General features: G+C 33.6%; 1 protein-coding gene across 1 annotated transcript in view; it reads right to left on the bottom strand.

Annotated features, from left to right (window-relative positions):
* The window catches only part of LOC122241901, a 180,858-nt gene that overhangs the window by 97,212 nt on the left and 62,334 nt on the right, over positions 1-21,312 (bottom strand). The window contains exon 3 of the mRNA XM_042998323.1: positions 488-535. Within this exon, the coding sequence (XP_042854257.1) occupies positions 488-535 (48 nt within the window). The remainder of the gene's footprint in view (positions 1-487; positions 536-21,312) is intronic.

Here is a 21,312-nt window from a genome sequence, read left to right as displayed (position 1 = left end):
GTGGCTCATTTTATATGTAATCCTACCCTGAAGTTTGCATTTAATTTTTTTAAAGAGATTTTAATTATTAATGGTGTTTTACTTTAACAATAAATTGTTATCATTGTATATATTACATCTGATAATGAGCAAACATGCATTCATGGCTGCTGCAGTAAAATGTACATGAATAAGTCAGAAAACGTAGTGTCTGGAAAAATCCTTAAAGATATACCAGTATCTACAGACAAAACATCCTCTTGTGGTAGAAAAATACCAGTGGATGTTTTAAAATATCTATCTGGAATGTATCATCTATACAGGAATATTTAAGTTTTTAAGTATCAGATACAATGTTTTAACCAATTCCCTATCTCCTGAATACCTGTATCTTTCAGATACTCCTATTCTGAAAGTACATCAATGTGTCTCAATTGCTAAAGGAAAGAAAAGAGGTATGTATGAAGCATCTACAGCATCTGTTATTTTACTAATTCATTAAACAAACCTGTTGAGCCCTTGTATGTGACAGCTTCTGGGATTAGAACTTGAACTTCTGAAATAAATAAGAATATTGGCTCAATTAGGGAGCTCACGATGTAGCAGGGAGACAGTCCAACACAAGACTGGTTTTAAAGTAACAAAAGGTTTTATGGGGCGCCTGGGTTAAACGTCCAACTTCAGCTCAGGTCATGATCTCGCGGTCCGTGACTTCGAGACCCGCGTCGGGCTCTGTGCTGACAGCTCAGAGCCTGGAGCCTGTTTCAGATTCTGTGTCTCCCTCTCTCTGACCCTCCCCCGTTCATGCTCTGTCTCTCTCTGTCTCAAAAATAAATAAACGTTAAAAAAAATTTTTTTAAATAAAAATAAAAATAAAGTAACAAAAGGTTTATACTAACAATCTGAATAAAGTAGTAAGGAATCACAAAGTGGACAAATGCTAGAATACTATTATAGGCTTATAATAAACATTTTAAATTTCCCCACAAAATTACTGAAATAATAATGATAATCAACATTGATGTGTGTCCTTTGTCATCATTAACTCTTCCCCCTCTTAGGTTAGTGTTTGCTTATACACTACTTTGTTTTCATGATCTCATAACTATTAAAGAGAATGAACATCAAAGGGAGTATTGATCCCAGGAAAAGAAAAGTACTAAATCCTATCTAGGAAGAAAATTCAGGCATTTCGGCCATGTTATTATCTAAAAAATCAATAGATCTCTCATTTCCTGGAATTGTGGACCTTGGCTATGTATATAACTGCATGTGGTTTCCATAGCCTGAATACTTTGCTGAACTCTGAATGCCACATATTTAAGGTGACAGCCCTGTATTTACTCTGTCAAAAGTTTCAGGTCCAATATTTGGTTCACTTAGTAACATCATATTATTGCTAGTGTGATATGATAGATAACTCAAAATGGCATATGGTAGAATAGTAATACTTTCTTGGGGCATCTGGAAAATAGAATTTATAAGGTATATTCTAGAAAGTATAGAAAGGAGATGTTTTACACATTATTTTAAATGAAATGAATTACTTCAATCAATTTTCTGAACACTATCTTTTGTTGATGTTTTCCTATAACTGAGTGTAATAATAAAAGCAAAATATACTATTAACTAGTAAGGAAAATAAAATGAAACAAATAATTAAAAGAAAACAGGTTTTCTGTAGCTTTAAAAATGTATTCCTATAAGGCAATAGAAACAATAAAACCCTCTCTGTCCTTCAACTTTCAGAGCTAAACCATGCAATATCTAATTTAAATTTTATTTCTAGTGTTTTCTGATTGCACATGAACTTTTCATAGACAGAAAAAAAAAACCATTTTTTTTTTCTTACATGACTCAGACTGAGAATAACAGTAAAATTTTGGAGACAACCCATTGCTTGAAATCAGGTTATAGATTCTAATTCCACTGAAAATTTACCCATAATATAAATCATTTTAGAAAGAATTATCGAAGTATTAATTATCAAAAATGGCTACATAAATCATTTATAATAAAACAAATAGATCCTCCTATGTGTCATGATCCCCATGCCTTCTGATTATGGTAAAAACCAATATATTAAATTCTAAAAGATTTATATTTTCCAGGGAGATTTCTAAACTTTACAAGATCATTGGAGATTTGTATAAGATTTTATTTTAAGTTAGCAATTAAAACTCCCAAATTATATCATCAACATTCAGCATACCTGTACAGTCAGAACATTTTCCATCCTAGATATGACAAGGGGCAATAGGAGAAGAAATTTCAAATTAAAATGGCCAGAAGAGCTTAAATGGAGGATACTTATAGCATATTAAATCTTTCCTTACAAAACTTGCTCTACATTCAAATGTGATTTCCTTTAGCTTGAGATAGATTTTAAAATAACATCTATACAGTTCTCCACACACACACACACACACAAAAGGTTAGTGCTTTTTAACTGCTGAAAACATTGTTTAGCCAAAGAATCTATAGGATTTTAGATCTTTTTTTTTTTTTTTTTTTTTTTTTTTTTTTCCTTGGGGCACTTGGGTGGCTCAGTTGGTTAAGCATTCAACTTCAGCTCAGGTCATGATCTCACAGTCCATGGGTTCAAGCCCCACCTTGGGCTCTGTGCTGACAGCTCAGAGCCTGGAGCCTGCTTCAGATTCTGTGTCTCCCTCTCTCTCTGACCCTCCCCCGCTCACACTCTGTCTCTCAGAACTAAATAAACATTAAAAATAAATAAATAAATATTTTTTCTGAGTTTATTTTCTTGTTTTTCCCTCCTCTCTGTGAATGGTGTATCAATTTTAATTAGATTCTAACACTGTATTACCCTATGTATCTTAAGGCAAATAATTTAAGTTTCTATCGATAATACGTCCTAGCAAAATTTCTTACTAATATATATATTATATATATATTATATATATATACACATATAATTAAAATAAATATTTTACTTTATACTAACATTTATATATAAATAATTAAAAGTAATTATTTTACTTCTTAAAATTTTATATTTGCTACTTACTCATGAAGACTTAGAAAATATAAGAGATTCCCTTCTTTTTTGATGATTTCATCTACAGATGTAGCATATGTATTCATCCATTTTATATTAAATCTATCATCTGATTTATTTAATTTTATCTGAAAGTATATTTCAACTTGGTTGTGTAATACAAGTAACATTATCATCAGTTACAAGTAAAAGAATATCATGCTGTCTGTTCCAGACAAAATTTCTTGGTAGAGCCATTCAGCATAAGTTCACTTACAAACATCCAACAAAAAATGGGTATAGTAGAAAGCTTGCTAGTATAATTTAGCAAAATCAATAAAGTAAAAAGAATTTCTGGGGCATCTGGGTGGCTCAGTCGCATAAGCATCTGATTCTTGAGTTTGGCTCAGGTCATGATCTCACCGTTTGTGGTTCCAGCCGCGCTATGGGCTCGGCGCTGACAGTGTGGAGCCTGCTTGGGATTCTCTCTCTCTACCCCTCCCTCTCTGTCTCTCTTTTTCTCTCTCTCCTAAAATAAATTAAATTAAATTAAAGTAAAGTAAAGTAAAGTAAAGTAAAGTAAAGTAAAGTAAAATAAAATAAAGTAAAATAAAATAAAATAAAATAAAATAAATAAAATAAATAAATAAATAAAATAAAATAAAATATTTTCTTAGGCTAATCTAGAGGGTATTTTGTTCAAATTTGAGATAATTATTATTCTTACTTTTTGCCTACTTATAAATTTTACTGTTTTTTAGATTATTTTTTCTTACTGAAGACATTCTAGCTAGTTATGATGTTTTTACCTGAACAACAGATATAAGAGGGTCATAAATACAATAATCTAACGGAAAGCAGTGATAGCAAGGCCTTTATTTATTTTTTAATGAAGCCTTTTATAATAATTGAGATTGTCCATCCTCATTAAATTAGTAAATAGTAACACGTTAGAAAGCTTAATACATGAAGATTTCTTCAGTAGTTAGTTAATATAAAAGCTTTTTTTTTTTTTAATCCATGGAATTCAAATATACAAGTGAGTATTCTGTAGAGTAGTACTCCAAGTCAGCAACTAATGTGGGAAGGGGAAGCCATGCCAGTACCTATCAAATATCTAAATAATTCCATTTCAATTTTAGACTTTGGTAGTATAGCTTTACCTCCTTTAGCTTTGAAATAGCTTCCTTTTAAATTTATTAATTTATTTTCCATGTATATTTTGAACATGAAAACTATGAATCAAACACTAAGAATTCCCAACCTGCTATTTTAGTCATATATTCCACCGTTATATGATATATGCCTAATGAATGAGCTAAACACATCCTAAACATTGAAGATAGGCTTCTACTTTCCAAGAGTTTAAATTTGAGTGAGAAACAGACAACAGACAAGTGAATATACAAAGGACATAATGACAAGAAAGGTAACAAATTGGGAAAAGTGGAGAGAGTGATGGGAGTGGGAAGATTTTGAATTTTTATTTACTAATATTTTTTTACAGAGAGACAGAGAGAGAGAGAGAGAGAGAGAGAGAGTGTGTATCTGCTTGAACAGGGGAGGAGCAGAGGGAGAGAATCTTAAGCAGACTCCGTGCTCATATGGGGCTGAATCCCATGACCCTGGGATCAAGACCTGAGCCAAAATCAAGAGTCAAATCCTCAACTGGCTGAGCTACTCAAAAGCCCTTGAACTATTTAAAAAATCAGGGAAGACTAATTTTAGGAAGAGGATTTGGACCACCGAATGAAATGAGGAACAGAGCACTGAACAAACGAAACTGGAAAGAAAAAGAATTCAGAACAAAAGTTAAGGGAAGGAAAGAGGTCTTGAACTTAGTGTGTTTGAGAAGCAGAAAGGAGAATAGGCACCTGGTGAGAGAAGACTGAGCAAGGGGATGAGCAAAAATGATGACTGAGAGGTGCACAAGGTTGGAATCAAGCATGGAAGCAAGAGCAAATATATTCAGGAGATAGGCTTTTATGTATTTGTGGTGACCGTAGAATTCGAACAGGGGAGTGACTTGATTTTTTTAAAGTTCTGATCATGTTAAAGCTTAGTTACCTATTAGTTATCCAAATGAAACACCGGGTAGTAAATCCAAAAACTCAATCTTGGAGTAGTTTCACAAAACCCCATCTAAGTAGTTTAAATAAAGTTAAATTTGAGTTTCAAAAAAAAAAAAAAAAGAAGAAGAAGGTAAGGAAAGGAAAGAAAAGAAAAGAAAAGAAAAGAGAAAAAAAGAAAAGAACACCATATTGGATTAGAGCTGCGTGTTTTACAAATTTTAAATAAACTCATTTTACTCTACTCCCGAGTGGTCTTAGGTGTCCTGGGAATTCTGACTCTTTGTCATTGATATTACAGTCATGTATGGGTTTTCAACACTGTGATTTCATTATTGAGTTTTGCAGCCTTTTAAAGTAATTAATTGTATGTCATTTTCTGAAATAACTATCCTCTTTCTGTACAACCAGGTAGAATTAATTCTATTTATCTGAGAGTGATCTACTTAGAATATTTTATTTCTCTCCTAAGTGAATGTGAAGGACATCTGCTTTCATAGTCCACATTTTTCATTTAGGAATATGATGACGTCTGATTCTCCACAAAAAGAGAAAAACAAAGAAACTATGTTTCTTAATTATAACGAAGAAAAATCTGTGATGTGTAGTACACCCTTATTGGGTATTTCCATCCTTTTTCTTTTCAAAATTAATGGCAAGTAAAATTTTGTTAAATTTAAATAAGTACATGATGAAATTCCTTATTATAGTTTATATCTTATACATGATAAATTAGCATGTGAGCATTGTGTTGAAAAGAAAATCTTATGACCCATAAATAAGAGTGTGTTCTTTTTGTAGCAAATCTCTATTTATATTGTCAACTCATACACACACACACACACACACAGACACTTTTCCTAAAGAAGAACATTTAGTGTGGAAAACACTGAAAATCAAGTCCAGAGTGATTCTTTGGGATCTTACAAGATAAATGACCTTAGGCATGTCATGTAACCTCTGTGAGGTTTATTTCCACAGTGAAGTGATGTGATACAATGAATGCCTGTCCTATTGCAACACACTTAAGAATAAAAAGACTAAAATATTTCTGAGAATAGATGCAGATAATGTGAGAGATAATTTGTTAAATTATTCAATGTATGTTATTGATTATCTACAATATTCTAGTATGTATTTTAGGCATATAATTCTAGAAATGAACAAATGAGACAAAATTTCTGCCCTCACGGTCTTTGTGTTTTAGTGGGAGGAAACAGAAGAAGAAATAAAGAAATATACCAGATAGTAATTATGTATGAGAAGAGGGAGAGGCAATATAGGACAGTTGGGTGATTCTTCAAATTTAATAGAGTAGTCTGGAAAGCCCTCACAGATAAGACAACATGTGAGCAGAGAACTATTGGAAGCTAAGAGGTAAACCATGGAGAGAGCCCTGAGGCAGGAACCTGCTTCTAATTCAAAGGAACACAGCAGAAACCAGAATTGCTACAGTAAAATGAGTGGGGATATAGGGACAGAAGATGAATCCAGAGTAAAAGCAAGGGTCCAGAAAATAAAAGGCTGTTAGACCATTGTGAAGACTTGTAATAGCTCTGAATTAATCAATGATCAGTAGGAATGATCTGGTTTCACTTTCATTTTAAAAGGATCATTCTGGCATTTATACGGAAAATAAAATCCAGGGAGATAAAATGTAAAGGTAGAGAGAACAGATTATTCAAGCCATTATTTCAGGCAGAATCATCATTTTGACTTAGAAAATGATCCTAACAATGAAAGTCAATTCTATTATGCAACAACTACTGTATTAAAACCATATCTTTTTCTACAATTAGCTAAAGCAATGAAAGGATAGATAAATCCAGTATAGGGAGGATAGAAATAGGTCCAAATAATGTGTATACAGTTGAATTTATAAAAAGACACCAAATCAATTCAACAGGGAAAGTTTTTTTTTAACACATTTCTCTGAAACAACTAAATACCTACGTTAAAAAACAAACACATGATGTTTTTCTCACTCCATATACGACATTTACTTTGAGATGGGTCATAAACCTAAACACAGAACCCAAAATCTTAAAACTTCTGGGAAGAAACCTAGCAGAACTGTAACACAATTCCCTACCTGGACTACACTTTGTTTTGGACTTCCCTTGTGTGTGTGTGTGTGTGTGTGTGTGTGTGTGTGTGTGTGTTTGCGCGCATATGTGTGTGTTTATTTACTTTTGAGAGAGAGAGTGAGTGGAGGAGGGGCAGAGAGAGAAGGGGACAGACTATCTGAAGCTGGCTTTGGACTGATAGCACAGAGAACCTGATGTCCGGCTTGAACTTGCGAACCATGATATCATGACCTGAGCCACCCAGGTGCCCCAGGACTGCCTTTTAAATATTTTATAATAATCAGTCTTAGAAGATTAAGGTAGTATCTCCCTCCAGAACAAAAGGCAAGCTTAGGTACAGTCTTGGAAGATAAAGATAGTATCTCCTCTGGAACAAAGATATGCTTATGGATGACTATAATTAAGATAAGGTCTCCCTCCAGAGCACAGAGCTCAGAGCTTACTGCATATTATTAAAGAATTAGGTTGCCTAAGCTCAGGGTATCTCTTTGGCAACTCACCCTCTGAACATACAGACACCAATTTTGGTCCATCCATATCACTTCATGGAATTTGGGGTCAAAGGTGTTTATCAAAAATATGTGAATGTTCATGCTGTTTATTGTTTCTTGACTAATAAAATCTTTTGTGTCAGACACCTGAGTATTAGATATTCTAATAGCATCCTTGAAACTGTAATGACTTAATTTATTAGCTTGCCAATAGGATAAAACCTCAGATCCTACACAGTTCTTGAAAAGAATATCTTTGTAGCTTCAGAGTAGGGAAAAAATTATTGTTTCTCTGTCAAACAAACAAACAAACAAAACCCTCCACACAAACCATAAAAGACAAAAAGAATTGATAAATTGGACATGTTCCAAATGAAGTATTTCTCATCAAAAAATATGTTTAAGAAAATTATTAGACAAGGCACAGGCTGGGAAAAAATTTCGCAGAACATAGGGACCAGTATTCAGAGTGCATAAGGAAATCCTAAAAATCATCAAAAAATATATATAAACAACATACTTTTTAAAATTTAAATTCAAGTTAGTTAACATATACTACAGTATTGGTTTCAGGAGTAGAATTTAGGGATTCATCACTTACATATAACATCCAGTTCTCATCACAAGTGCCCTCCTTAATGCCCATCACCCATTTAGCCTATCCCCCCACCAACCCCTCCTCCAGCAACCCTCAGTTTGTTATCTGTACTTAAGAGTCTCTATGGTTTGCCTCCCTCTTTGTTTTTATCTCATTTTATTATTTCTTCCCTCCCCTTATCTGCTTCGCTTAATTTCCACATATGACTAACATCATGATATTTATCTTTCTCTGACTGACTTATTTTGTTTAGTATAATACACTCTAACTCCTTCCATGTTGTTGCAAGTGGCAAGATTTCAATCTTTCTGATCACAGAATAGTATTTCATTGTGTGTGTGTGTATACATACATATATATATGTATACACACACACACATATACATACCACATCTTCTTTGTCTATTCATCAATGGAAATTTGGACTCTTTCCATGTTTTGGCTATTGTTGATAGCACTGCTATAAACACTGGGGTGCCTGTGCTCCTTTGAATCAGCATTTTTGTATCCTTTGTATAAATTCCTAGAGTAGTATAATTGCTGGGTCATAGGGTAGTTTTATTTTTAATTTTTTGAGGAACATCCTTACTGTTTTCCAGAGTGGCTGCACCAGTTTGCATTCCCACCAACAGGGCAAGAGAGGTCCCCTTTCTCGGCATCCTCACCAATATCTGTTGTTGCCTGAGTTGTTAATTTTAGCCATTTTGACAGGTGTGAGGTGGTATCTCATTGTAGTTTTGATTTGTATTTCCCTGATGATGAACAATGTTGAGCATCTTTCCATTTGTCTGTTAGCCATCTGGATGTCTTCTTTGGAAAAGTGTCTTTTGTGTCTTCTGCCCATTTCTTCACTGGATTATTTGTTTTTTGGGTGTTAAGTTTGAGAAGTTCTTTATAGATTTGGGATACTAACTCTTTATCCAATATGTAACTTGCAAATATCTTCTCCCATATGTTAGTTGCTTTTTATTTTTATTGACAGTTTTCTTCCCTGTGCAGAAGCTTTTTATCTTGATTAAGTCCCAATCATTCATTTTTCCTTTGGTTTTCCTTACCTCCAGAGACACGTCTAGTAAGAAGTTACTGCAGCCGAGGTCAAAGAAGATTCCTCTAGGATTTTGGTGGTTTCCTGTCTATCAAAACAACCTAATATGTTAAGGCCAATAATTGAATAGCCATATTATAAAATAAAATACACAAATTACCCTAAATAGGGGCACTTCGGGGCACAGTCGATTGAGTGTCTGACTTGGGCTCAGGTCATGATCTCGCAGTTTGTGAGTTCAAACACCATGTCAGGCTTTGTGTTGACATCTCAGAGTCTGGAGCCTGCTTCAGATTCTGTGTCTCCCTCTCTCTCTGCCCATCCCCCACTCATGCTCTCTTTCTCTCAAAAATAAATAAATGAACATTTAAAAAACACAAATTAACAGTAAGTACATGCAGAGCAGCTAATCATCATTAGCCATCAAGGAAATGTTAATTAAACTGCAATGAGACTGCATTTTACAGTCACTATAATGGACAAGCCAAACAAAACCTGACAATACCAAGTGCTGAAGAATATACAGAGCAACCACGAGTCTCATACATTGCTGATGGGAATGTAAAGCAGTGCAACCAATTTGAGTAAGTATTCTGGTATTTAAACAAGCATTCCAATCTCATTTATTCAAGACAAACATGAGAATATATGCACAGAAAGACATAATGTTTATAGTGTCTATATTCGTAATAGCCAAAAAGTGGAAGAAAATGTTCATCAACAGAAAATTGAATAAAATATTTTCGTATATACACACAATGAAATACCAGTCAGTAATAAAAGGAATGAACTACTCCTAAAAGGTGATACACTCACCTTTCAAGTTGAACTGTTATAATCTGTGTATTTTATTGTGCATTCATTGCATTTGAATAAAAATACTCATTTATAAAAAATGAGATTACAAAAGAATATTTCTATAGGATAAATGTTAACACATGGTATAGCCTCACTAAATCTTTTTTTTTTCAATTGTAATATAAAGAAAATTCAATTAACCCCTGAACAACATAGCTTTGACTGCATGGGCCCACTTATATGTAGATATTTTTTCAATAAATACAGTATGGTCCTGCAAATGTATTTTCTGTTCCTTATTATTTCCTTAACACTGTCTTTTATCTTGCTTATTCTATTGTAAGAATACAGTATATGATACATATAATGTGCACAATGTGTTAATTGACTATTTGTTATAAGTAAGACTTCCAGTCAATAGTAAATTGTTAGCAGTGAGGTTTTTAGAGAGTCAAAAGTGATATATGCAGGCATGCCTGGGTGGTTCAGTCAGTTGAGTGTCCAATTCTTGATTTCAGCTCAGGTCATGATCTCACAGTTCATGGGGTTGAGCCCTGTGTCGAGCTCTGCACTAACAGCGTGGAGCCTGCTTGGGATTTTCTCTCCTCACCTCTTGTTGCCCCTCTACCCTCAAATAAATAAATAAACTTAAAGAAGTTATATATTCATTGTCAATTGTGAGGGGTGTTGATGACCCTAACACCTGAAATGTTCAAGGGTCAACTGGAATATTAAAATAATGTAGTGTTCCTTTTACTTGTATGTTTTGACTAAGGATTTTTTACTTTTCAGAAACAGGAACATATTCAAACTAAATTTGGGATGAAATTAATTAGGGAATATACAAGGCAGAGAATAGTGTAAACGTTCAGAAGGAACTAAGTAAATGAAATTCAACCTGTATAAAAAACTCTATTTTCCTCTGTGTCTGTCTCTCACTCTGTCTTTCTGTCTCTCTCAAACTCTCTTTCTCTGTCTCTGTCCCTCTTTCTCTCTCCTTCCACTCTCATCTTGTGGTTTCTGCTTACTTTTTTTTTCTTTCTCTATCTCTGGCCCTCATGATTTACCTTTTCATAGAATGTAATGGCTGCCCCAAATTGATTAATACCATCAGGTACTAAGTTGATACAATATAATATATTCTATGCTTGCTATCCTGGTTTCTTTAAGTACTAACACCCAGCTAAGAGAAACTTATTGGACCATTTTACACTTTAGGATATCATATGTTCACCTCTGGCCCAATCAACTGAGTAAAGAAAAAGAAAAGCTAAATGCATTGAGCTGGTCAATAATTTCAGCTCCATAGCAATAGAGGGAAGGGCAACGTTTTCTGAGACCTCAGTTTTATAATAACAGCAACAACAATGCAAATAAAGTAACAATAATGATAAACTTATTAGAAGAAGAAGAAGGGGAGGAGGAAGAGGAAGAGGAGGAGGAGGAAGAGGAAGAAGGAGAAGGAGAAGAAATAGAAGAGAAGGAGGAAGAGGAGGAGAAGGAGGGAAAAGAAGAAATTACATTTTACTTATATGTAATTACTTACATGTAATCCTACTTCTTAAATATAAGGTTTGGGCTCATATGTTTGACTGCTTACACAAATAAATGAACGTTGTTCATTCACTTCTAAGGAGTATAGATTCAAAGGGAACATTCTTTGTCATACAAATTTAATTTCTAGCACTTAGTTTCAAATGTATTGGTTAGCAAATTATTTTTAAAAATTGATAAAAGCTAAACCCAATTTTTTTATGGTATACAACAAAATGGTTAAATGAAAATAAGAATCAGGATATACCTTAAGTTCAAACTTAATCATCCAAGATACAAGGAAAGAGGGATATTCACTTACACATTGCTTTTTAGTCATTCTAAACTTCTACAGGAGATTTCTCTATTGTTTCTGAAGCAACTGATGTCTGAAATAAAATCTAAAACTATTGATTTTTGAACTTAGAATTTCTCCCCAAGAATAAAAAACAAAACAAACAAACAACAACAACAACAACAACAACAACTTGTGTTCTTTTGGAGACTAAATACATTTAAGTCATTCTAAATGAATTAAGCTTTGTTTTTTGTGTGTACATGAAACAAGAATTTCAACTAAAAATGAGACTATGAATCAAATTGTGATACAAAACAGATAGAAAAATATGATATATCTTCCTGTGTTCAAATGATACATGCGTGCCTCACTTGGCATGATCTACCAATAATCTTCAAAAGCAGTCTATGAGTAAAGTACTAAATCAATACTATGAACCCTGTGAGAAGGTGAATACAGAATTGAAAAGGTGACTTTATAACTTTCAGTTAGCTACACATCTTAGTTAAATATAGAGCCTAACATTTATTAACCTATTTTGTCTCAGTTTTACTTGATCTGAAAGTTTCTATGTAATAGATTTAATTTATATATAAATGTGAACTAATAGGAACTAAATTATTATTTAGGAACAGAAATAGTAATGCTTGATTTAGAAGAAACTTTGGCAGTCTTCTGGTTCAACTACACTTTAAATACTTGAATATTGAATGTATTATCTTCGGAGTTTGAATACTTCTGGTATTTGGAAACTCTGGACCTTCTTAACCAGTCCACTCTATCTCCAGGATGCTCTGCATTATGTGTGTAGGACATCAGCAAAACAGGTTCAAAAAAATGTAATAATGTTTTCTGAAATAACTCAGAGTGTTGATGTATCAAAAATACTGTTAACAGGAATAGAAAAAAATAGAAGTATTTTAGACTTCCATTCACATCTTTCATGTTTCTGAGCTTTCATATTTTGAATATTTATGAGAGATTTGGTTTCATAAAGTGCTAGGGGCCTCTGAGGTTCACAGTGTGGGCCTATTTGCTGTCCCATAATTTTCCATTCTTCATATTAAGTGTTTCTGCCTCCTCTAATCATTCCTTGTATGCCACTGCTACAAATCCATTCAAAACGCTAGCTACTCGCCTCTGAGTATGTGTCGTGTTTTGCCTCTTAAACTGTCATACAACAAAACCGAACACAGAGTTCCATTTGTGGTCTGACAACAGATTGTGGAGTGGGACTACCATTCCCCACCAATTAGTACTAATAATGAAATCTAAGACTGTATCAATTTGGCAACCAGATCTCCTGGTTGGCTCACATTTACTTCACAGTCAGAAAGCTTCCAAATGTATTTATATGTATATACACTGGTCTCTCACATACTGCACTGTACAGATGGATTTTTTGGACACAAGTCTGTTGCTAAATTTATTTCTATTAAATTTCATTTTGCTACATTCAATCCTTTAGCGTATCTTTGACATCTTTTTTGATTGCTGATTCTGTTATGACTTGTAACCAAAAAACCAAAAGAAGCCACATTCTGTTATGATATTTTGCTATGACTTGATTCTGCTTGAATCACAAAATTCAACTACTCACAATTTTCTATGTTTATAACCACATATCTACTTTATAAATTGGCTTTACACAAAATTATTGAACATTTAATCAATTGCCTTTGGAGATAAATTTCCATGATTATAACATTTAAAATTCTCTTTCAATTCTTTTGTCTCTTTTTAGCTAGAATCTAAAATTCCATGTCTATAGCATAGAAGTTAGGACAGAGATACACCCCCAATTCTGTGGCCATGTCCTTCTGCTAAGTAATCCAAGATATCACAAAAGCCTCTTTAACTAGCAAATTAAAACATTGGAAGGAGAAACAAAAGAATGGAATGGAGAACATTATCTTTATAATATAGTTAAAATAAGAAGGTTGGAAGAAAAATATATAAAATAATTTAATTTCAGTTATATTTTGGGTCATGTAGGACTTTGTGGATTATCCTACAGATAAAATACCATTTAATGCATTTTTAAGGAAAACGTGTTTTAATTTTTATATCACTTGTGGAATAGAACCCTTTTATTTGAAGATTATATTTAAGTACACAATAGTACATATTATGGCATATTTACATGTCACTACTAGTTTTTAGTTATAGAACTCTTGACAGGTTTTAGCGGTTTTTAGCTTCCCTCTAACTTCTTCATATCAAGATTATTTTCTTGATCTTATGTTCTCTTCTCATACCTGTAGCTTTACAGCTTTTTATTTCCCCTCTAAAAATGTACTTTTGAAATTTGTACCTCCTTTTAAAGCAATGCTGGATTTTCTTTGCATTAACAATCACTTGGGTGCTCAAAGTGACCTTCTCCCATTAGAATATGTTTTGTGTTCTGCATAAATTGTCATGATCTTTTCAGTTTCAGGAATACACCCATGATTTTTATGTTACAATTGGGCTTCATTAGTTGGCTTTTTAAAAAAATATTTATAATGATTCTAATTTCCCTCCAGAGAAAGAAATTCTCCCCAGTGGTATGATTCATGTTATACATCCAAGAAAGAGTAGCTGTTTTTTAAATGACCTCATGGCACGTTTGCTCAAAAGTCCAGGAAGTGCCTGTTCTCTCTGGACATTGGGCTAAGATGCTTCCTCCGTGTAGAACCCCCTGAATTGACTGATATTGAAGTCAAGCTCTGTTAAATAGAGCACTTCCTTTCTATGAAAAGATTTCTCTTTCAGATCTCCTGCTTCCTCTTCTGGGAAAGCTCATTCTCTGATCTGCACTTGAATATGTGTTGACCTATAGGTCTCATAGGTGGACCTACCTCCATTCGCTGTTAGTTTTCTTGTGGTATGATGTTGCTTTTATCACATTTTCAGAAAAAAAGGCCAGCTTTTCATCTTCCTTTTCTCTACTGAATGTGTCAGATCCTAGAAATATTTCCCTGAAGCGGTGTTACTGAGACCTCTGGTGCAACCATCTCATCCTGAATGACCATAGCAAGGAAATGTTTCTTTTTGTCTACAAGAGTTGAACGAAGTTCCTTTAAAAGTACCATGTGAACTTGTTGAAAAATATTATGTCAACTGAGGTACAAGTAAAACAGCATGCCATAAATACCTACGGTCAGGGTGAACAACATATGGTCCTACAATTCTGGAGCGACAGCTAGAAACAGTATCCACAGGACATATAGATATATGCCGATAAAATGGTTTCTGTTTAGTGGGAACAACAATATCACCAGAGATTAATATACTGATGATGTCTCGTAAAATCTCTCAATGAAACCATCTCTCCTCTTAAGAACTATTTCCAGAAAACATTTGGAAGAAGCCATTGTATTATATGAAAGATGTGTTTTACTTTTTGCTTGTTCACAAAGTAAAATATTTCATTGATGAAGAAACTGGTACAAGTAGCTTGACCACCCTTAGACAAAATAACCCCAAACACCCTCTGTGTTCCTTTATTTTCTAACTTGGACCTCAGTTCTACTGCTTAAAATTTCTTCCTCTGAATCTATTCTCCTTTATTTCCTTCATCCGGTAAGTTACAAGCATTGTCAATTTAATCTCCAAAATGTATCTAATCTATTCCCACTGCCTTTCTTTTAGCAAATTACCTATATAAATCTGAGAAATAGAAAGAAAATGCATTTATGTGAATTAACAATATTATCATAAAATTACGGTACAGCCAGCCATTTAAACAAATTTTAAAGTGTGAAAAGGAACAAGAAAAAAATTTACCCAAAGCTTGTATCATAGAGTTAAATTGCCAGATGATAAAAAAAAAAAAAAAAAAAAAAAAAAAAAAAAGTAGCTCTACAAACCTTTATTTTTCTCTTGTCTTTTCTGTCAAGGAGAATTATATTCAGTTGGACTATTCTTTCAAAAGGGAAGTGAAAACTAACCCATATGAGTCATAGAATGAATGCACATAGCTTTTCTGAAGGCAATTTTTTCAGGAATATGTATCTTAACATATGGAATCTGTAGGTAAGATGAGTAATGCTTGGCCATTACCTTCTGAGGAAACTAGAGTTAAAACATCCTTTCCCTGTATTTGCTATTTCAGTTAATAATTTCAACATCTTACTCAGTAACTCAGGTCAAAAACTGGGCTACCATCCTCTACTTATCTATTTTCCTCTCCATACCCAACCTAATCTATTTGTTGATTCCACTTTCTAAACATTTTCTTGCACAAGTTTTTCCCTGCTTTCTTTTAGTAGCCTTAGTGTTCAGGAAGTGCGATATTGTGATACCTATTTTTTTTTTTCTTTAATAAGTTGGGTGCCTGGGTGGCTCAGTCAGTTAAGCATCCAACTCTTGATCACAGCTCAGCTCATGATCAGTTTGTGAGACTGAGCCCTGCATCAGGCTCTGCACAGATAGCCGGAGCCTGCTTGGCATTCTCTCTCTCCCTCTCTCTCTGACCCTCCCCTACTCATGGATGTACATGCATGCTCTCTCTCTCTCTTAACATAAATAAATAAACATTAAAAAAATAAGTATTTATCACATGTCTACTGATGCACCAAGCACTGTTCTAGTGCTGTACACATAGTAATGAGAAAAAATTTTAACAAAGTTCTGTACTCTTAAGAATCTTTTAAAGAGTTTCTTGCCCTCAGCCTTGTATTTTCCTATATACTCTACATGCTATCGTCAGTTATCATTGCCCACCTTAAAGTCAACTTAGTATGTAGTTCAACAATCCTTTAGGACAGTGGCTATTAGTTATGAGGATTCAAAATAACATTTAAAACTCTATGTTTAAATAAATACAAATAGCCCCTCCCCACACACAGAACAACACTAAGTACAATATTTGGCTTATCCATGTAATGTGAAGTAAAAATGAGGATGATCATGACAGAAACTACAAGGTGCTCCTTATTAATATCTCCAAATTCATTTACTGCAAGGATTCTACAAACACACCATGATTAAAGTTTTCTAGAAATATCATAAGTTGTTTTCAGGTTCTTTATATCTGCCACATTAATTGTCTACCACAATATTCCTTGCTAACTCCCAATGCACTATCGTTGTGTTTCTAAAGCTCTCTAGGCACACGTTAATACAGAATATACTATGATTCAATATAAATTTTATTTATATAAGTCTCATTTACAAATTTATAAGGTCTTTGAGTGGAGGAATACAGTCATCTTCACCAGTACGTGAGCCATTCCTGAGCCAGTGCAAGCCTATATTAAATAGATGTATAATAAATTTTGGTTTAAGAAATTAATTAGTGAGTAAATTCAACCAGTACACTCTTACTCTATATTTCTTTTGTTCTAGTAATCTGACACCTCTTATTACATTTTTCAAGCTTACTGGGGTCCGTTTATTGGGATAAATAATTTACAAACATACTACTTTTCAATGGTTAATTCTGATTCCTAAGCACAAAACATCATGTTGAATAAACACTTCTTCAGTTCTTGTGGTGGCAATAGATATGAATATGAAAAACATTCACATTGGGAAGTAGCAATAGTCATTGTTTTTGCTAATTTACAAGAAGTTGTGGAATCGGAGTCAAAATTTTCTTTTTGCATATATCAGAGATATATGTCTTACTAGATATCACAATATTAGAAAAGCAATTCACAGCGCTTAATAACCTCCTGCTCAAAGTAAAAGCTCAAAAATTCTGAGTTACATGATAAAATCTTGAAGAAATTAGAGAAATAAAATTACTTACAGTGTATTTTGGTTATTGTATCTTGAATGAGGGACTCATCTTTGAGGTGAACTCTCTCATACAGTTATTCCAATTCTGTCTATTCAGATTTTTGCCTCATATTACCCAAATCTTATTTAGAAATTCCATTTATAAAATGTACTTAAGATGACTTTCCATTAAAACGCTATACATCTCATTTAATGATACCTTAATTAAATATGTTGTAAATATTTCACTTTGTTAAGAAAGTGGTTTCTATTTTAGCGATTTCAAGTTGCTAAGTGTGGTCAGGGCAGTTTAACTGAAAGCTGTTGCTTATATAATTAATCACCACTGAAACTCAATTCATGTTGTATAGTTAAATAAAATAACTTTTCCTTAAGAAAAAATAACGTCTATAGAAAATGAGACAGATATGAATTAAAAAAACTAATCATCAGGATTATATTATATCAACATAAACATGTGTGGTTTCTCTCTCAATAAATAAATATTGAAGGGAATGTGATGAGTAGTTACTGCAGCATGATTCGTTAAACACACAAGTTTGTGATGACGTTTTCAAATTCAGTTTGTTTTTAAAGACTTAGCAAACTAAGGCTGTAATAAGAGCATGGTAATAACTGATACTTTTGGTTCAGTAATATGCATATGGGATTTGTCTGAGTTATAGATAATCATGGAGAGAATTAACTTTCATTCATTAAGTTATGAAGTGATAGCATAAAACACAGAAACTAACTCTACTCTTTGAGAAGGGTGAGGCTGTTCCTTTTTGGAGGCATATTAATTCATACAATCCACAAGGGGCCCATGTAGCCAGTGAAATATAATCAGTACAGTTAAAATAGGATAGCTTGATACATTACAACCTCCCTTCACTCTATTCTAATAATTACCTGAGGTGTTTGGGGGTTGGTACTACATATGGAAATAATTCTCTACCAGTTTCTTGTTCTATGTGATGTGCTACAAAACCCATCAGAATAAAATCATAGCAAAAATTGAATGTAAAAGCCATGTAGGGGAAAGTATTTTTTAGTAATAAATAAAAAGAGATGAGTGTGTGTGTGTGTGTGTGTGTGTGTGTGTGTGTGTGTGTATGAAACCTGATAAAATTATGGCCATATACAGATAACTAAATGTTCATATTTGTTATGTGTAAAGGTGATATAGGAAGGCAGCAAGCAATATCGTGTTTTCAAAATACCTATAATTGGGGTGCCTGAGTGGCTCAGTTGGTTGAGCATCTGACTCTTGATTTCGGCTCAGGTCATGATCTCACAATCGTGGAATCAAGTTCCACATAGGGCTCTGTGATGACCATTTGTAGCCTGCTTACGATTCACTCTCTCTCCCTCTCTCTCTGCCCCTCCTCTTCTCAATTTCTCTCTCTCTCAGAATAACTAAACTTAAAAGTAAAAAATAAATAAATAAAAATACCTATAATTGATGTTTCTATGCCTCAGTTTAATTTTATGTTCTCAGATCAGTAAAATAGTTCTGATTATTGAAGACTTATGTTGGGAGAAAGGCATAAAAAGAGTCTTTCTCAGGGTACCTGGGTGGCTCAGTGGGTAAAGCGCCTGACTTCATTCAGCTTAGGTCATGATCTCCTGGTTTATGAGTTCGAGCCCTGTATTGGCCTCACTGCTGTTAGTGCAAAGCCCGCTTCAGATCCCCTGTTCCCCTCTCTCTCTGCCCCTCCTCTGCTTGTATTTTTTTTTCTCTCTCTCCCTCCAAAATAAACATTAAAAAATTTTTTTAAACAGTCTTTCTAAAATTTGAGAGTCAAGTTTTAGAGTTAAGATTAAAGATCTTAGAGTTAAGATCTTCAAGTTAAGATTGAAATGTATTACATTTCTAATATAAAACACAAAGAATAGGTTTCTGTAGTCCTGATGAAAGGTTTCATGGCTACAGTTAAATATTGGGTGTCCCTCCTGCCATTTTCTGCTCCTAGCTTTGTCTCTACTGTTTTACATGTAAAATCTTTCCATTGCATTTCATTATACAATTAAGGAAATGATAGCAACTGAAATCACATTTTTATTGTTAGGCGTTTCCATTTTAAGATACTGAAGCTGACTTCATTCAAACATCTCTGTAAAGGAAATTTATAATTTTTTCTCTATATTTTGATGTCCATGGTAACTTGCATTAACAAATGAAACATAATTAAGGACTTTGTAAAATTTAATATGAACTTAGAATTAACTGATTCAATATAATAAAGCTTGTCAGTTAAAGTAATTGGTAGTAAAACAACCCACAGATCTAACATATTGAGTCAAATGGGCAAGCTATGCATGTGTATGTGTTTTGCTTAGGTCATCGTTTAATAATTGTACCCTATTAAAGACAGTCTGATATTAGCCATGAACGTAAGTTTTCTATACTAGTGGTTAGTTTGATAGTTTCACTTCTCACACTGAGAGGGAGAGAAAGAAAATATACAGAAACTGAATTCCAGCTTGGATCCCATATTTATCTTTATTAGGTGATGGTCTATTAAAGGCTATGCAAAAAATGAAAAGATAAAGACAAGGAAACATTGAAAGGTACAAATTATAAAATGAATGACATGAGACCTTGAGAAAGCTTTCAAAGTCAAAAACAAGGTTAATTTTAATTCAGAAAATGAGAAATTCGAGGTAAACCTGTTAAGAGATTATGCTGCAAATTTAAGTAATTGGAGAAAGCACAGAAAGATGAAAATGGGAAATTCTCTCGGGCAGTGTAACTTCAGTACTATTATTTTTTTTTTCATCAAAGTAAGGTAATAGTGGTGTGATATTTACCAGATTTGTACTGGAATGACACAATTTTATGAAAAAAATCAGATCGGTAAAAAAAAATTCCATTTTATATAATATGTCCTCCTTTTACTTTCCTACCACTCTTTCTCTCTATGTTGAACACTTTTTCCCCATTATTTTTCCTTTGAACTTCTCCAATGTTATCCTGATGGCTTACTTCACTTGCATAATCTCCACTTAACCTTTAATACTGCACATCCCAAATGAAATCAACATCACTCAATTTGTCCAAGAGAACAAAGGGAAGATGGAGCAGAAAACATGCTGAGGAAATGTGTGTTAAGAATATGATAATTGAACAGATGTTAAACTACATCAGAAAAGTTCAAAATGTATTAATAAATCAACCAAACAGAAATCATCTAGACAGAAAGTTAAAAGGTGTTGTTTCTACCAGGTAAACATGCTTTCCCCCCTCATTTTTCATTCCTACTCTTACACATAATCAGCTCCTCAAAATATTGTATGAATTTCTTAAGTGATATATACAAAAAATAAAATCCAATCTCTGCTAATATCTAAAGTGATAAACACCAGGAAAAAAAAATCAACAGTTTTTTTTAGAAGAGCAGTGATTCCTAAGCCCATGTAATCAGTGATTATGATCAACAAAGTTTGCACCAATTATTCAATATTCATACATTTCCATACTGATTGTGGCACACATTTGCATAGTGTGGGCACAGTGACAGTTAATGGGGCCTGGAAGAATTGCTAGCGGTGGTCACTAAGTAGCACAGGTGAGTGAATGCGTGTGCTGGTTCCACACGTTGCCGTAAGGGAGTTCAACTTCCTGGGGCCAGTGAAGCAGGTGGCAAAACAGGCAGCATTTTTGTAAGCATTTGCAACAGTCACAAAGTCTTCCTGAGACCAGTCGT

The sequence above is a fragment of the Panthera tigris genome, chromosome C2 (assembly GCF_018350195.1).
Source record: "Panthera tigris isolate Pti1 chromosome C2, P.tigris_Pti1_mat1.1, whole genome shotgun sequence".
NCBI lineage: Eukaryota > Metazoa > Chordata > Mammalia > Carnivora > Felidae > Panthera > Panthera tigris.
Note: the sequence above shows the minus strand (reverse complement) of the source record. Positions and strands in the feature narration are given on the sequence as shown.